The sequence below is a fragment of the Chaetura pelagica genome, unplaced genomic scaffold, assembly GCF_000747805.2.
Source record: "Chaetura pelagica isolate M959 unplaced genomic scaffold, ChaPel_1.0 scaffold323, whole genome shotgun sequence".
In the NCBI taxonomy this organism is placed as follows: domain Eukaryota; kingdom Metazoa; phylum Chordata; class Aves; order Apodiformes; family Apodidae; genus Chaetura; species Chaetura pelagica.
Genome location: NW_009952640.1, coordinates 487,761 through 506,060, shown reverse-complemented (window position 1 = coordinate 506,060; position 18,300 = coordinate 487,761). Strand labels below are relative to the sequence as shown.

Sequence of the window (18,300 nt, the reverse complement as noted above, 5' to 3'; positions counted from 1 at the left end):
TGAAGAAAAAAAACCCAACCCCAGCCACTTTCTCAAAGCTTCAATTTAAATGCTTTCCACTGTACCACCAGGAGGAGGTATTTTTATTTGTTCTAAAGAGTTCAGACTCACTATAGGTGGATAAAGACCTCTGCCCTTCTCTGCAAATAACAAGACAACTTGCATTAACTGCAAATACACAGCTTTTTTGGTGTTGTTCTTCCCCTGACCATTTCAGAGATGCAGCAGCTCTAACATTCAGGAACTATTTTTCTCCCTTTATCTTTTAAAGAAAACTGAGGCAATGGTTCCTTAAGGCAAATGATTCCCAAGGGCAGAGAATACAATCTGGACATAATTTGGAGCAGGGAGCAGACCTAGTCTTTTGGCTCACCCCCAGAAGGAGCAAGGAAAAGCTCACAGACATACTGCTTGCATTCCTATATGCACCTGCAGAGGATGTTTAAAAGTTAACACACACTTTGGGATATTACCATTAAAGAAAGCATATGTCTGGTGAGGTTGCTTTTATTTATTACTAAAAATGATCTTTTTCAGTTAAAAAATTACAAAATAAATATACCTTCATCTGGATTAATGATTATTGCTTAGTCTATGGACATACTGGCAGAGAAACACTACTTCAATGACATCCTTACTGATAAAAGACTTAAAGCTGTCATATGCAGTTACCCAAGTTTCCTCCTCATTTTCGGAAAGGTGAACTAGAATCAGACAATGACTGGGATAGAACAGATAAGCTCTCTCAGACAAAACACAGGAATGCACTTTCACACAGCAGGCCTATCTGGAGACCCCAGCACTCACACAGGGGACTACAGAAGTAATTAAAAGAAAGCTAAAATTCCAGTGCTTGGAGCTCTAACACACCATCCTGCTTAGCTAGCTACAGCCTTTCAGCCTTTTTCCCCTCCTGTAGCATAACACATTGTACTCCCACTGAAGACTTGCTGGTGTGATTGACAAGGCAAGATAAGTATTTTATGGCACTTCAGTTTAAATACCATTGAATGACTTTCCCCCACTCCCCCCCTTCCTCAAAGACAAATGAACATCTGTCTAATTGAGGCTGCCAAAGGCAGCCTTTTAAAAAGAGACCACAAAGCCCCCAGCCCTGGTTAAATCCAGATGGCAAATGAGTGTGTCAGAAGGTAGGGATGTGATGCAGCATGCCTTAAACAACTAGGAAAAACACCTGTAAATTTATTAGAAGAGAGAGGGAAGGTTTGTGTATGAATGTTAGTTACCACTGGGGGAAGGACACATTATTTTACTCACCTTGTTGAACAGTGTCACCGATAAACCAGGAACGATATTCCTCATGAAAAGCTTTTACTTCAAACAGCTGCTGTGCACCACTATTGAATAAGTAAAGGGTTGCTTCCCCTGTTGAAAAGAAATCTGGTTTGTGTTTGTAAGCTTTCACAAAAATCAAAAGAATACCAACTACATCTGAAGAATGTGCCCTATATACATACAGACACACAAACATACACACATTCTACATAAACTCACTACAAAGAAAGCTCAGGCAAAGAAAACTATTATATACAGATGTTAATTTACCAGCTCTATAAACCAAACTGAATTTAAATCAATAAATAAGATGTGTGAATAGTTCATCTTACAACACAAAGCCTTTGATCCAAACCCAAATCAAAATCACTAAAGAAATCAGCTTTTGACTGTACTGAAGGGCAAAGGTGGAAAAGAACATTAGTTCTCCTTCCATCATGTTGTCTCCAAGTTATCTGACTCTGGGTTTAGGAGAACAAAAGTCTGGTCTCAAACCTTAAAAGTGCCAATTTGAAATAATTTGGGGGGTTGTGCATCAAAATGGATTGCTGATGACTCAGTAAGGCTAAACAAGGTGAACAAGGAAGCTAAAAGAACTTGCTTCAAAGTGCTCATCAGAATCTTGATAGGTTTGGAAAGGAAAGCTCTATTTTAGGCCACTTCGTAGCACAGCTCTGCCATTTCACATTAGTTCTGCATTATAAAGAAAGGGTAATGATTATGTTGCAAACAGGATGGACGTTTTCTTTATCTAAATCAGGAAGTTGACAGAATTATAAGAAGGGGCCACTGAATTTGGTCAGTTGAGTCCATTGGCTGGACTGGTGTTGTCTTGATCCATCTTCAAGAGACAAAGGCAACTACAGCATAGCAGTCCTGCTCAAAATAAATAAACTGAAAAACTGCACTGACTTGCTGGTCATTGGCTGGCTCAAAAAAGTCTCAGTGTAAGGCCCTGCAGGCTGACTTCAGCACTTCTGTTCTCAGTCTTCAGAGATCCATGGGTGTGGAGGGAGGTCAGCTATCTCCCTGTCTCCCGCAGCCAGTGAAACAAAAAGTCGGTGAGAATTCTTAAGAAAAAAAAAACAAAAGAGACTTTCTTCTACTTTTCCAACCTGCCGTGGGCTGAGGGTGCTGCCCCCACCACCCAGCCAGGGGGGGTCGGGTTTGAAGCAGGGGAAAGTGATGTATTTTGGTATTTTTGTATTTCGGTATTTTTGTATTTTTGAAAGTGATGGCAGACAGGACTTCCCAAAAATTACTGATAACATATTTTTTATCCTTTATCCAAAAGGATTACCATATTTTAACCTCACCTACAGATATCCACATAGTTTCAGTTGTATGATATTTTTTCTTTTGGAAAGGGGAGAAAAGTACATTTAAAGTGGAGCAGAGGGTTCAATCATTACCATGTGCTTCTCAACAAGGGTCTACAATATAGTTTGATGAGCACCAGACATCAAACTACTCACAGAAGTGCTCACTGAATCTTCGGAAAGGGACCACTCCTGTTGCCTAATTCAGTTCCGTAATTCATTTGCTCATGTCACCACAGGTTCCCAACAGTGTTGTTAGACAGAAACTCTAGGGGATGGAGAGAGAACCTAGGCAGCTTTGCTCAAAACTTTACCACTTCAATTAGCTGCTTAAGTCTTGTGGTATGGTTATTTCCCTTCTTTTAGCTCAGCACTTTGAAAAACGGTTCTTGTGGTAATTCTGCATTGCAGGCTGAACCCTAGTTTACAGTCTCTGTAAGCGATAGAAATTTTGTCCTTTTTACCTGTCTGTGAAAAGGACCATGCATGCTTTTATTTAATCATGTGGTTAGCATTAATTCTGTAGTGTGCTGAGTCCTTCAGTGTGTATTTATACAATATCTGGCACCAACAATTCATCACTTAAGATACAAATGTAAGGAAAATACATTAATAGGGTGTTCTCAGTCCTTCTGTTTTCAGACCCTATACTTATAATAGGCTACATAACTGAAAGTTTATGAAGATCTATAAATAAGCTCCTGTAAATTCTAAACGAACACACCCGGACAATTACTGCACTTTAGGTTTTCCCCAGAAACCTCTCCCAAGACCCCTGACTCTACAAAGTAAACAGATCTTTTTTTCCACAGAGAAAAGCAAATTAGTATCTATGCTTTTAAAATATAATACAGCAGGTAGAAATTATCCATGGCTATATATTCCCACTGTAAATCTGAGCAATCAAAACACAAAAATAATGATAAGTGATTTCACATTCTGTATCTATTGGTTTTAATTAATTCCCTCTTTCAAGACTGAATAGTAGTGACTGTATTTTAATATTAAAATGCACCTGAAGACTTTAATTACAAACATTTATAAATATGAGCAGTGGATTCCGAAACAAAAAAATACAACAAATCTATAGGAACAAATGACCTTACGAAAGGAAAAAAACAAACACATTAAACGTGTTTTTCAAACAAAATGTTAACCCTAACAAAGGCTTACTGCCAGTTTCTGTTGCAGTATTTCATACTCCCAATTATTACATTACTCATATAATAATAAATCCTTGACAAAAAGAACAATCTGACTAGAAGAAAGTAACTGTGGGATGGTGGTGTCATTATATCACCTGAATTTGCTGGTCTATCCAATGCATTTTGAATTCAAAGTGCCTCTATTAACAAGAAAAAAGACACCACCACTTGGACCAGGGAAAGAAGGATTTTAGACTTAAAAATGAAAAGAGTCAAAAAGCTTGGTAAGTATAACTGAATCACTTCTTCTAATTATATTTATTTTATAGCATAAGAAGAATGCTATGAAGCCTAAATTTGGATTAAAAAAAAATCCTAGGTTCAACACCCAACACTGTAAGCTTCTCAAAACTAATGTATTTAAAAACAGAACTTAAATTACACCTCTTTTTTGTGCTGCCAACGTTTCTGATGAATAAACAGTTCAACCAATTAAAATTATAAAAGAAATCCTAAATGTTTGCACAGAATTAACTATCTGGCATCACCAGCAGTATCTTTGGCTCTTAAGACTTATATTATCATCATTATTTCAGCTTGCAAAATATGATTATTTTAGTGGTGGAGGTACTCAACCAGAACATTAACAGGCTCATGTCACAATTCCAAAACTTGCCTGTGCTTGGATTGCGCAGTTTTGTAAACAAAGGTTCGCTGTCAGGTGTCTTAGGGGACTCAATAGCAGCCTCTGTAGGGGGAGAGGAAAAAGTTATCAACCTGTAAATTGAGAAGTAATTCACATTCTGCTATGCTTCTCCTAGACATTCAGAATTAATTGGATTGACGCTTTTTGAAAACTCACATATTTTCTGCCTAAAAGTTATATCCCTCAGCCCAAATTCATCCTACCTGACCAAGGCATCTAAATTATGATTCCAGAATTATTGGTACTCTATATCTGCCACAGGAAAGATATGCACCTGGGGATGATTTAGAGAACCACTTCTCTCTAGACAGCCTCAGGCAACAGAGCTCCTAAGCTTGACATCTCAGTTAAGTGAGATGAACAGATATGTTGCCCTGATCAGTCACAAAGACAATGAGAATGTCTGGTAAGTTAGGCCAAGCACAGCGTGAACACAAAAAACTTAAAAGCGCAAAAGGTAACACATTTGTGGGAAGAAACAGTGGTCCTCTAAAGCTTTTGGGAAGTCAGACCATGCAGGAATATGGGCAGGAATTGTCTGAGTGGTGGTTACTTCTGTGAAAAATACGCACACTTGTTTATATGTTATGTATGGTCTTCAAAATAAAGAGCGTGTTTAATTCACCCAAACAGGAAAAAGAAGCTGAGAATACAGCACCTCCAGCTTAAGCCTCTGACAGTTGTTTTCTGTGTCTTTAAGGGGGGGAGGAAAAAAAAAACCAAAACAAAAAGCAGAGCCACAAAAGTACTAATTCTCCCTGAAATGTAAAAGAATAATAATATAAAAAAAAATAAACAGGTCCCACAAGGATGTTGATTCATGTCTGAAAAAACATCTATAAGGATCACCAGTTAATTATATTCTATCCAAGTTCCCATAGTAGAGAAGGTCTAACTTACATTTAGGAAAACAACTTTCCACATCTCAGTGAAGAACAACATGACAGCATCATCTTTCTTAGCTTGCACACTGCCAGTTGTGTCCTAGCTCCTTTCATATAGGCCTTCACCAGATTTAGGAAAATTACTAAAGCATTTCACATACATAAACAGTATCCAGACCCCAGAGAATGGACTGGCAGGGACAGGGCTGACATTTGTGTTATGGTGCTGCTAAGGAAAGCAGAGAGGAGCAGCTGAGGTGGGCTGCACAGCTATTCACAAGGGAGGCTGCTGGAAGGAACAGTATCCAGAAGGTTGAGGGGAGGGAGACAGCACAGTTCTTCTCTATGGAAAACAGGAACCTCAAGTACAACTAAAAATAGCTGTCGTCCACTCTGGCTGAAAGCCTATCCCAAACACACCCAGAAAGGATAAGTGGACTTCTCACTGTCTGTACTCTGGCACCTCAGTGGCAAAAAAAAGCCCCAACTACCCCTTATCTTTCACATCCATTCCTGATTATTCAATTGTGTCACAAACAGAAATTGCCCAGCTAGAGACATAAGCAGGACTTAAAAAGTAAGCACATTTTGTAATAGTGTTGGAGGATAATAGTTGTTGGAATGGCTTGGAGAACTTACAGTCATTTTCTTCCCCTGAACTTTTAGCTGAGTCTTCAGGTGGCTTAAAACAGTGCTTTTAAAAGTTTCAATGTAAGTTGAGGGTTTCTAATGGAAAAACCTCCATATTTGCTAACCAGACGTTTCATATGCTGATATATAAACATACATGGTTGTCAAGCTACATTTGCCCTGGCAAAGGCAAACTTCAAATTTCTAGAGCAGTGTATATTTCAACTCTTGACCACAGTTTAACATTAGTGTATTTTTTGTTACTTTTTAAAACACTACAGTGATTAATGACAGTGAAAGAAACACACTGCATGTGTTTACTTTGATGTGTTTCACATGAACATGTTAAAATATACACACTAAATGTGAGTTTCAAAATTTAAAACAAAAAGCGAAACAAAAAAACCCCAAAGGAACTTTTAGCGCTCACTTGCTCTGCTTTCTTCATGCATAAATTTATGAACACTGGGAATGAGTCCAGCTGAGCCCTAAGTTACATTTTGTGTAACGTGAACAATTAAGCAGACAATCCTCCCTAACATAGGTGTTTTCAATGAAGTTCATTTCTTAATTTAGTTGATATGTTCTTTTCCTAACCTTCTAGTAACATGTTGTATTTATCCATCCCTGCTAAGCCTGGAAGACACCTGCGTGCAGGAAGAGCTCAGTGTAACAAAGCCAAGGGATACAAGTGTCCTGTCTCTTCCTCATTAGCCCTCTGCATTCCCTACCCAGATCACTGCCCTTCATCAGTGTACCTATCCCAGGCTCAGCACCCTCCGCTCTGCTCCTCTGTATATGCAACTTGGCCCTGCAGCTGCCTTAGCTCAGCCAGTAGCTCTTCCCCACAAGAAGAGAAGCACAGCTCTGTCCATTTAGTTCTTCGGTCCTCCCCAAGCTCCATGGGGTTCATCACTACACAGAAGACAGCACTAATCATACCCTAAAGAACAGTCTGAGTTGCAGCCTTTGGTCCCACTATCTCATGCTGATGGGATTGGAGTACATGTCACATTCTCCACACAGCTGCCACAAAAGATGTCTTACCAGAAGGGATATGCATATGTGCATACACACAAGAAAAAGGGAAGGAGTCGGCAAAGGCAAAAGTGGTTCCTTTGCGTTTCTGTTACCTTCATTTTCATTACATGTAGGCAATACTCCATTTCCAAGAGCATCTGAAATATATTTTTGCTACAGATTGGCTCTACTAGATGTCAAGCTGGCAGAGAAAATGAGGCAATTGAGAGAATGCCTGTTGGAAAACTGGATGCAATATTAATGGGTCCTTAAGGGCAAAGAAGGCCCTATTTATCTGAGTTTTAAAACTTCATGACTAGGAAAATGCTGAGCAAGGGATTTTTGAAGTTAGGTGTCCAAACCTAAGCTGTGTGTGTTCTGGCCTTTAGCCAGGAAAGGTAACTGGATTTCTTTCATGTCATTACATTTATCAGTCCTTGTGCTTGGGCAAGGATCTATTATAGCTATATAAATAAAGACTTCTTAAAACACAGTACTGTTGCTATTTTCGAGCAAACCAAAGAGTCAAACTAGGTAATTTTTGTTGTTGTTTGAAAATTCACATTCAGATAAGAAATAATCCTACAGAAAAATTTTTTACTGTGAGAGTGACAGAGCACTGGAACAGACTGCCCAGGGAGGTTGTGGAGTCTCCTTCACTGGAGACATTCAAAACCCACCTGGATGAGTTCCTGTGTGATGTACTCTAGGTGACCCTGCTCTGGCAGGGGGGTTGGACCAGATGATCTCTTGAGGTCCCTTCCAGCCCCTAAGATTCTATGATTCTATGATTCTATGAAATAAGCAGACAAAAGGGCCATGACTTTTATGTTTATTTCTAAAGGAAACCATCAGATGACTGCCACTGCACTTTCTACAACAGTTTCCATAGCTCAGCCCTGAGAAACTTGTTCATCTACAAGAATAACATATGAGAGAGGGAAGACCTTTCTGACTAAATATTATACTCTCTACCAACTGTTTTACAGCTGTAAGCTGCAGGTAAAACAATCAGAACTGATCAGCTTACTAACAGATGTGCCACTACAGCATGCTATTCCCCTAGGACAACATCCACTAAAATGGCACAAAACACTAATACAAGGGTACAGAGGATCTCAATTAATCTTGTCCTAAGAAGGCATCTCAACAAGCAAGTCACACTCTAAATTGCTAGGGAAGACAGATGACAGGCACTTCCAGGAGGCAGCTGAACTCACCTAAAGCCTAAACCCACCTGTATTATCTCCTGCCAGTATTTGCATCTGTCTCCATTGAGCTTACAAACACCTCCAGCAATGCAGAATGAATCCAGGTGCAGTAGTGCTACAGCTATACCAGAGGAGGGAGTTCTGAGGTAAGCACAATGCATGATATTAAATGCCAGCACTGGGCTGTTAAGTCTACTTTGCTTAACTTATAGTCTACTATTAACCAAATTACACAAAGTCTATCTAAAAATGAGGGTGATACACCCTTTAGCTGTACTGGAGTATACAGACAGAACCTCAGAATCCTGCAGCTGAGCAAAAGAAACTACAAAAGCTTAAACAAAGCTAGACATACAACCAGGCAAAATCTATAAAATATATAAACAGAACAAAGTGAAAATGAACCAGCTGTAAAAGGATTTCTAGCAATAATTTCTTCCACAATGGACAGATATGAGGCACTACTGAATCTAGCCATCAAAAAAAAAAAAAAGTGTTAGCTGGTACAGCAACATGAATACATTGGAAAATAACATAAAACTCCTACTAAGATCTATGAAACTGTTATGGATGATGCAAGGTCTATTCACCTTCTTTTTTCTTAAAATGCTTATAGAATACTATATATAACAGACTAATATCAAGTTATATGGAATTCCCATGCAAAAAGCTGCCAGCCAAGCAAGCAAAAAAGCTGTAAATATCTGTCAATTGCGTAAGAGGAAAAAACCCTCTGAGAGCACAAATTTCCCTACCACCATCACTCTGCAAAAAAACAGGATTATTTTAAAGTCTGGAAATATAAAGTTAAGATTTCATTTAAAAACAGATATTAAACCATATGTCACCTACTCAAGTCTTTTCCATTCCCTTCTTAACTTCTAACCATGCATGAAAGGTGTGTCAGATGGAGACATTATGATGGAGCCCATTAAATGGACATTTTATGGAAGACTTAAAATATGTAGCCTAAGGGTACAGATATGTTAGATCTAACAATCATTGTATTTATGTTCTTTTTAGAACCAGTCAACCCTTAAGTAAATTGTTTTAATTCAGTGCCTGTGTACTCTGCCCTGCAGAACGCACTGAAAAAAGCCCTGTGAAAAATAAGTAAAAAATTCAGTACTTTATATCACCCAAACTCTTGACAATTTTTATAAGTTACAATGTAATTAACTATTAGCATAATTAATTAAATCCGGTATGCACAGACTCAGGATACAAATTCAGCAATGGCTTCAAATGACCAAAGATCACAGGTAATTGAAAAATGCAGTCCAACAGTCTCTGCTCTCTCTCTGTTGTGCATCTCTGCTGCTTTTTTTCCATCAGAACTAGTGATCTCATGGTCAGGCAGCAAGTTGGCTACATTCACTGATCTGGCTGAGAAATCACTAGTCACAAAAAAAAAGAAGTATTAATTTTTACCCAGATCAGTAAGCTATTCTCACTCACCATATGGTTACACAATCATTGGAACAAATGGACAGAACCCATGGCAGGAGCAGATGGCTATGACTGTAGCCTACTCTATAATGTGACACAGGGGTCTTTGACCAGTGTAAGTTAATTAGAAAACGAGCTCATATGTGACTTTATAGAGGTGGGAAAGCAGGAGATGAACCACAAGACTACACTGTTGCTTCCTCGGCTCACAATACTCTCAGGGGAGAACTAAATGGCACACAGCCCAATTAATCTCTGTAAATAGTCTCTTCTGCAGGTGCTTACATATAAGGTATGGTTTGATTTTTTTAACTACCTTCTTAGTTGTTTCTCAGTTACATTAACTTGATGTTACCTTACCACCTTATCCTCCCCTTGAACATACATAGTACTAGCTTCAGTGAGGGGACTTTTAGCATGCCTGTTGGAAAACACAGAATGTCAGATTGGCAATCACAGAATTTTTTTATTTGGTGTCCTAAGTAAAAAATGTGTAATGTGACATAATTTACACCCCTTAAAGTCTTTCTGGCTCCCACTTCACCTGAAAATCCTACAATAAAACACAATTATATGTAAAAATGGAACTGTTTTCAATACTGAGCAAAATTTCACATGGAAACGTTACTAGGTGGTTTGAGTGGAAATGTTACTAGATGGTTTGAGTGGTTGTTTGCTCCGGTACACAGACATGCAATACAGCTAAATATTCAGACTTCTGAGAACATCTTTTGGCTTCCCCTCTGCTGGCATAGGTCACTTCTCAGGCCAAAAAAACACATTCATGGACTCACTGGCAACAATAGACAGTACTGATTCACCCGTTACTGAAATCTAGATCATGCAGGGGTCTGAGTTGAATGAAGGAGAGGTCAATCTTGACAAGTTCAAGAACAGGTTATCGCTCAAAAAGATAAAAACTTCAGACTTCCCTTCTCAATATTTATAGGGTCAACACTGGTGCATCTGTATTACTGGCTGAATCAGCCCTATTCCCATGTGCAGAGGAGGCCTTAGTTGGCATAAGCTGGTCTCTTCCAAGCCAGATGGCAGAAAGCAGAAGTAGGAGATGGTGTTACACATTAAAACATCTCTTTTCAGTTATTTTATTTGCTATGCTTCCTTCTGGCTCCTTAGCTTGCCAGTTATATCTGCTTTATACACAGCTGAGCTCAGTATGCCTTTTAAAGAGATGACATACAAGAAATGGTGCAAATTACCAGCAGGCTTTGTTCAGGAGATGCACATGCTAACTTAGGGGGAGGTTAAGTAAAATATGCCCATGGAGTGCTAACTTCTATAATAAGCATATTCACTTTCACCTTATTAAACAGGTATATAAATATGTGCACATATGTTTTATAATCCTTCTAATGTTTTCAGTCAGCTGTAAAAAACCATACATATTTGTTTATTGCAAATATTCTTTTCAAGTTCTTTATCCAAATTATTCTGGAAGTACTAACGCTCACATATCCTGCTCAATTTTGACATTCATTAAAACTTTTTAATCAAGCCCATTAACAGCCCAGCAGTGTGGTCTACTTTGTAGCAGATAAAATGAACTGGTTTTTAAATGGTAAATAAAAACATGTCTCAAAGCGTTAAGTGCAAGGTGTGAGAATGGAAAAAAAACCACAAACCAACAACACAAAAGAATTGCCTACTTCAGATTTTGAAGCAAACTGCTTTTAGACATTGAGTATTCCACTGCTTCTTTGGCTATGACCAAAATGTTCAAGTCAAATGCTTCCTCTTTTGTTGCATGGAGACAAAGGTTTCTTAGTCTCATTTGAAAGAACAAAGGATTAATTTAATGTGTGCTGATGCCCTGTAGTTTGGCATTACAGTCCATTTATTTCTGCCTCCATCTGACTTTTGCTATATACTAGATTTGTTCAAATAACATGCCAAGTCTAATGTGAAACTGCTCCTTCTATTTTTAAATAAGTAATTTCTAAAAATAATAAGATGGTTAAATTTCCCTCCCCCCTTACAATCCTTCCAATGCCGCTCATATGGCAGCTCCCATAAAACAATACAAAAGCTAATCAGTTTACCATTTAAGAAAACAGTAGACTGAAAAAATGTACTCAACTAAACTTGTCTAGTTCAGAAAACAAAGGTGGAAAAGAATTTTCAGTTTGCAGCTAACCCCTACTAATTTTCCTAACACAGACAAACACAGAACAAATTAAATACAGCAGTCCTAACTTCAGGTGTAGAATAGAACATCAGACTTAGACAACTGCCTTCAACTCCTGAGCTCTTTGGTAAAACCCGTGAAGGACACACATAGTTTAGTTCTGACACAACACCCCTCCCTGACAAAGTGTACTGAACAGAGAGTGCCCTTCACACCCATCCTGTAAGCAGCCACTGTGACTTTTGGTAAGACCAGTTTGAAGCCATTACATATTTTTTTTTTTGCTATGGAGTCCAGATCAGATCTATGTCACACACAGTGACTTTATCACAGTATTTGAGGGTTTTCCACAGCCTTGTTCTCAGAACTCTACAATTAGGTGTGGTCTCAGTATTATTTCTCTCTAGAAAATAATTTCTAGTTCTTTTGATTTTCATAGAAAAAATTAAAAATGGTAGTTCCATGGGCCCAACTCACAAAGCAAGTAGAAACCCTCCACTCTGCTCCTGAGACCCCACCTGGAGTACTGTGCCCAACTGGAGCCCCCAACACAGGAAGGACATGGAGCTCCTGGAGCGAGTCCAGAGGAGGGCCATATATATGACCAGAGGTCTGGAGCACCTCTCCTACAAAGACAGGCTGAGAAGAGCTGGAGTTGTTCAGCCTGGAGAAAAGGAGGCTCTGGGGAGGCCTTCCAGTACCTGAAGGGGCTACATGAAAGCTGGGGAGAGATTTTTTTACAAGACCTTGTAGTGAGAGGACAAGGGGTAATGGATTAAAACTGGAAGAGGGTAGATTTAGGCTATATATTAGGAAGAAATTATTTATTGTGAGTGTGGTGAGTTCCTGGCACAGGTTGCCCAGGGAAGCTGTGGAAGCCGCATCCCTGGAAATGTTCAAGGTGAGGTTGGATGGGCCAGTGAACAACATGGTCTAGTGGGAGGCATCCCGGCCCTCCTGCAAGTTGGAACTAGATGATTTTTAAGGTTTTTTCCAACTCAAACTACTCTGTGATACAATCCTATATGCACACAAAAAAATAATATTTCATTGGTTCAGGTAGTAAGATTTTTTTTTAAATGTACATGAAACGCAGTGTACAATGTACAGTAAACGCAGACAGAACCTTCTCTGCTAAAGTACATAACTAGCAACTTTCTAGTTGTATGACGTTTAGGTTTCAATCCTCAGGAGCTACTTCTTTTCCCTTTTACCTGTTCAGTAGCTACGTGAATAAAACAGGAAGCTTGTACAGGACGCTCTACATTCTCAAGGATAACATGGGTAATGGAACATCCCTGATTGTCCAACTACTATGAGAAATGCAGAAAAGAACAATCTGGAAATGACCATCCACCAATGAAGTCTATGTGGGCCCTTCAGGGCTTGTTAGCACTTTGGTGTCTCTACCACGATTTGTCCAGACCTTCAGATTTGGGAGGTCTTCTTAACCATAGACGTCAGTTACCCTGCACAAAGCAAGTTCAGACCTGGACTTCCAGCCAAGCTAATAAAATTCCCTGGAACATAGAGCACAGCACAGAAACACCCAAGTGGGTCTGCACAGAGCCAGCTTGGGTCCATCAGGACTTACTAGTTCAGACACTGTCTGAAAGCAGCTGCACTGCTAAGCTGGTCCTGGAAATAGCAGAGATGTGTTAACATGGCACAGCACTTGAACTAATAAACTTAGTGCTGAGCTGAGCCTGCTCTAGGCCAAATCTGATGCCTGAGTATTCACAGCACAGTTAATCTGCAACTGGAGACTCTGCCCAAAGAGCTGACTTTTCAAGCCCAGCATGCACAGCTCTACCCTAGTCACATGCCTCAGTTTTCTGTCCTTATCACCTCCCTCCATATGCCCAATTCCTTCATCTACTCTCTTCCTGTTTGTTTTCTCTCTTGATTATTCAGATACATTTCTCAACCTTCCTCTAAATGTCTATGATAAGGCTGTACAATGAATACCACTCTCTCCTCATCCTACTTTCTACACCAGATCAACAATCCCCAATTCTTCTCTTGACTTCAGGCTGCCCCTTTTGTCCTGCCTTTGGTGTTTCAATCCCTAATATAGGAACAATTACGCTTACAAAACCAAAACATGATTATTTTATTAGTATATTAAATCATCCTGCCTCCATGGAAAAATGTAAAAAGGTAGCAGCAGAAACACCATCACAAGAGCTTTCATCAGGACAAGGGCAGACTACCATTTCTGAAGGTAAAATTTGCTACCTCACTTAGAAGTTGCTTACCAGCCAGCTCAGATACGACTGTGGCTTTCCTTTCCCATTCCTACTTGGACTTTCTTTGTCTGACTCGCCCATGTCAAACAGCCTCAGTGCCTTGATGTGGCAAAGGGCTGATGAAAGCAAAGACTGCCATCAGGCTGTTGACAAGAAAAGTGAACAAGGAAAGAATGACATAGCAAAAAACGAGGATAGGCAAAGACTGACTGCAATGAAGCACAGGGTGACTGAACATCAACTGCCCCTCAGCTCAGGCAACTCTACTTCCCCGTCTCACCTTCACCCATCTCTATGGGTGAAGCCATGCAAAATACCCGCTGAGCTGTATGGATTGTAGCTTTGTTCTTCGATGTGCAGGCATGAGATGCACACCAACTATCAAAGTTTTACAGTACCAGAAATACAATGACAGAACTAGCAACTTGAAAGAGAAAGTAACAGTTCGGCCCTCTGGAACAACAGCTCAAGAGGGCTGGGATAACACACATCATTGGTAAAACAACAACTCCCACTGCATTACTCCTCTAGCCATAATCATGACTTCAACAAACACCACGGGCAGTTCTACTTGACAGAGGATATTTCTTGTTTGAGCTGCTTCCAGAATTCTGAAATCAATATGAAAGTCTCGAAATCAGTAAGGAAGTTGAAATTTATCTCCTCAGTCATCAAATATGCTCTGAAAAGCACAGTGGCAATTTATTGTCTATGCAATATAACATAGTGTATGAATGTATACTGAAATAGGAAAATTAGTAATAATTTTATAAACTTCAATACTAAAGCAGACAAGCATACTCTGCTCACTTTCTATGGCAATTAGAAAATTAAATCTGCCTTCTATTTAGCTGCTGTGTTCCAGATATCAACCTGATCTTGTCAGGGACTGAAATCCAGATAAGAAAAAAATCTCACCATTCTCTTAGATGTGCTTTTTTACACAGTTAAGTGCTTCTACATGTCACATAAGCATCAAAACCATGGTCAGACACTTGTGCAAAATCAGACAGATTCTCAGAACAATGTAACAGCTAAGGAATCAGAGAAACACATGTATCATTGTTCAGAACTCCAGCCATATCTATACCTTGTTCTAGGAAGCTACTGATGAACCTCTAATGCCTGAATGACTGAAAAATAATGGTAACTTAGGAAAGCAAGTTTCAGTTCTCATTTTACTACTTTACTTCTGACAGACCTCATTCTTTCCAGGCTAAGATATCTAGCCTCTTTGCAGAACTAACCACCACCTCTGTCTATACAAGAACTTTTAAGATGTCATGATCCAAGCAAGATGAATGACATATATCTTAAGTGGAGATGCTACTAGGTTGTGTAGGATGGCATACATTATTAACCTTACCATCTGTTCTGGGAGGCAGACTACTCAGGTGAGTAGTTCAAACTGACTTAAGCACTTGAAAACAGAACCTTAAAAAGTGCCTTTATTACAATAAAAGTTTTGGAGCCTTTTGCATAGCATCAAAACACACCTTGCTCCTTTCTCCCACTATATACAGGATAATTGCCACAGATACAAGATAAACAGGCTATTTACACCTAGATGGTGTTGGTAGACTTATTAACAAATTCTAAATTCACATCCAAAACCAGATCCAGCAAATATTTACACCAGTTGTTTTTATGCACATCTGTACCATAATGTCATGCAGGTATTAAAAAGATATGGACAGCCATATGAGTAAAATTTAACATAGTCAAAGAAAAAGCACTGTTATAAATCCAACTGCACCCAGCTTCATTCATAAAAACAATGAGGTTTTCCTACTACAAATTCTGCTAAATGGAACTTCTGAGATCTATTCAAAAGAGCAGTTAAGAAACGTGAAACTTTGAGAAGTGACAGAGATACTAGCTGCTTAGCTTAAATAACTAAGTTTGAATGTTACTCAGAATTACAATATTGTGTGATTTATACTGTTTGCCCAGTTCCACTTACTCTGCATGAGTAGCTAGTTTTGCTAAAGCCTTAGACCACAACAGAGTTTTCTTAGTAATTTTTGTAGTAGCCGGTACAGCACTGCAATCTGTCTTTCTAGTATGAGAAAATTACGGTATTCACACTGACTTTGGTTGTTGGTAAGAAATGTTTTTTCCTAAGTCTCGGCTTTTTCGGTTTCCCATGTTCTGCTAAGGGGTGCAGGTGCAAAAGAAGCCTAAATCAGAAGACAGATACTACAACTGTCAGCAGAGACTGCAAACCTACAAGGTAAGAGCAGTCAATGCCCTGCCTTCCTGAACACCAAAGAAGAATCCAATAAAGCATTAGAAGAGCCCAGACCAAAAATCACCACTGGACTAGAACGTACCTGAAGAGTGCGTGAGGGGCAGGGGTATAATTCACAAGGGTATCATTGCCCAGCATTTTCTTTGTTCTGGGTCCCTCACTGGAGACACTCAGCTCAAGCTGATCCCACTGCTATACCTTTCAATCATTTTTAAATCATATATCCGAGACTCTATTGCAGGAAACCTAGGGTTGAGCCTAAAGAATCAACCAAGCCCGAGTGTGTATGTGTGTAAGTGGAGTCAAAAGGGGGCTTTGCTGGAGTCACCTACTGCAAAGGGACTCTGGTCCTAGCAGCAAAAGACTCAGGTGGTGTGTGAGCAGCTCCTGGAATGGCAAGTGAATGCTCAGGCACCCATTAACTTTTAAGACCTCTTTTCTTAAAAGAACGTTACCAAAACCATTACATCTATTTCATTTCAGCAGTCCTGTTCATATGAAGGGCAAGTCTGATCAGCCATGGAGTTCTGAAATTCTCAGCCACAGACATTTTCTTAAATCACTATGCGCTCTGAGGTTCTACTAAGCCTTAATAAACTTTCTTACAGGTCTGGAGTACTATATAAATTCTGTCAGAGCTGTGCTGGCATAATTGGTAATACAAACTGTCTGGCTTCATGAAAGTTACAAGCTCTGGCTCCAATCCTGCAAACACTGAAGAATTCAACTTACTTGCACAGAACTGACTACTCATGCACTAGTTAAGCATATTTGTAAATATTTGCACAGTATGGACATCTGTTGGCATAACCAGTCATCTGATACAAGATTTCACTTTAAGTCTTAGACTACAGAGAGTCAATATTTTTTTAAAAAATGAAATAATTCCTCACTTATAAACTCCTTCCTTAGGCATCAAGCATGTCACATACCAAAGAGTGGTATTGAAAAGTCAAAATGAGAGGAAGAATCAGTGAAATTATAATAATTGGTTCTGGTTCTCACCTAGCTAGAGAAGCCTGCTTTCTTACAGATTCATGTCTCAAGACTGAGCTTCTGCCTCATTTCCAACCTTTGCTGAATTAAGCTTTTGCTATACCCTTCCTTCAGTGCTGCCTTTTATAGCATTTCTGGTATAATCACAGGCATTTTCACAAAGCTCATTAAGTTACTTCAAAGAGCTCCTCCTCCTTTTTATCATGAGCACTCAAAAGTTTTGGGTGGAGCAAAAAACCGCACAGTACAAAGCCGACACACAGATCATCAGGGAAGTTGCATTTCCTTGTAATACCAAACTTTAAAACAGCACTTTAAAATGTTTCCTTTCTCTTACTTCTTGGAGTTTGAGCAAATTGTGTTTCACTCTTTTTTTTTTTTTTTAAACACAAAATCCTTCTGTGATCACTAAAATTAAAATGTTAAAGCCTGATAGTAGGCAGATACACACGTCAAGGGAGAAAGGCATCTTCCCATTTATTCAGCGCTATGTGAGAGCAACCAGGGCCCCACAGTGTTGCAGGCCTTGTGCATCTTGCCTCTGCAGAGCTGCCATGTGGAGGTAGGTCCTCTTTAGCCCGCCAAGAGCTGGGGAGATCTCTGGCTTAAAACTCAAGGTTTCAAGGCATTTGTTTTGAAGCTCAGGCTTAGGGCACTGACTTGTTTCCTTCAAAAATTCAGGAACAGATGAGGGGGACGGAGGCAAGGCGGAAAGATTCCACTAGGGACCTCAGGGACACTTCTCCAGCTCCTCTCCCCAGGCCGCACGACGCGGTTTGCAGACGAGGGGCGAGCCGACTGATGGAAAGCCCTAACGGCACACAAAAATAACCCGCAACGGTGCAGCGAGGGAAACAGGGTCCCTGGAGAGGAGCAGGGAGGTGCTCGCCAGGGCCTCGTGTAAAGGCTGTGTCTCAAAACGTCCTCACCACGCGAGGGCTGGGGCAGGTCCCTGGGCTGCTGCCTGCAACCAGCCCCGACCCTCAGAGACAGGCACC

At 39.8% G+C, this 18,300-nt stretch overlaps 1 protein-coding gene across 1 annotated transcript in view; it reads right to left on the bottom strand.

Moving 5' to 3' along the window:
• RNASEH2B (ribonuclease H2, subunit B) overlaps positions 1 to 18,300 on the bottom strand; it is a 195,655-nt gene that overhangs the window by 21,060 nt on the left and 156,295 nt on the right. Inside the window, exons 2-4 of the mRNA XM_009993746.1 lie at positions 10,016 to 10,081; positions 4,437 to 4,537; positions 1,279 to 1,386 (exon numbers count right to left, since the gene is read on the bottom strand). Of these exons, the coding sequence (XP_009992048.1) occupies positions 1,279 to 1,386; positions 4,437 to 4,537; positions 10,016 to 10,081 (275 nt within the window). The remainder of the gene's footprint in view (positions 1 to 1,278; positions 1,387 to 4,436; positions 4,538 to 10,015; positions 10,082 to 18,300) is intronic.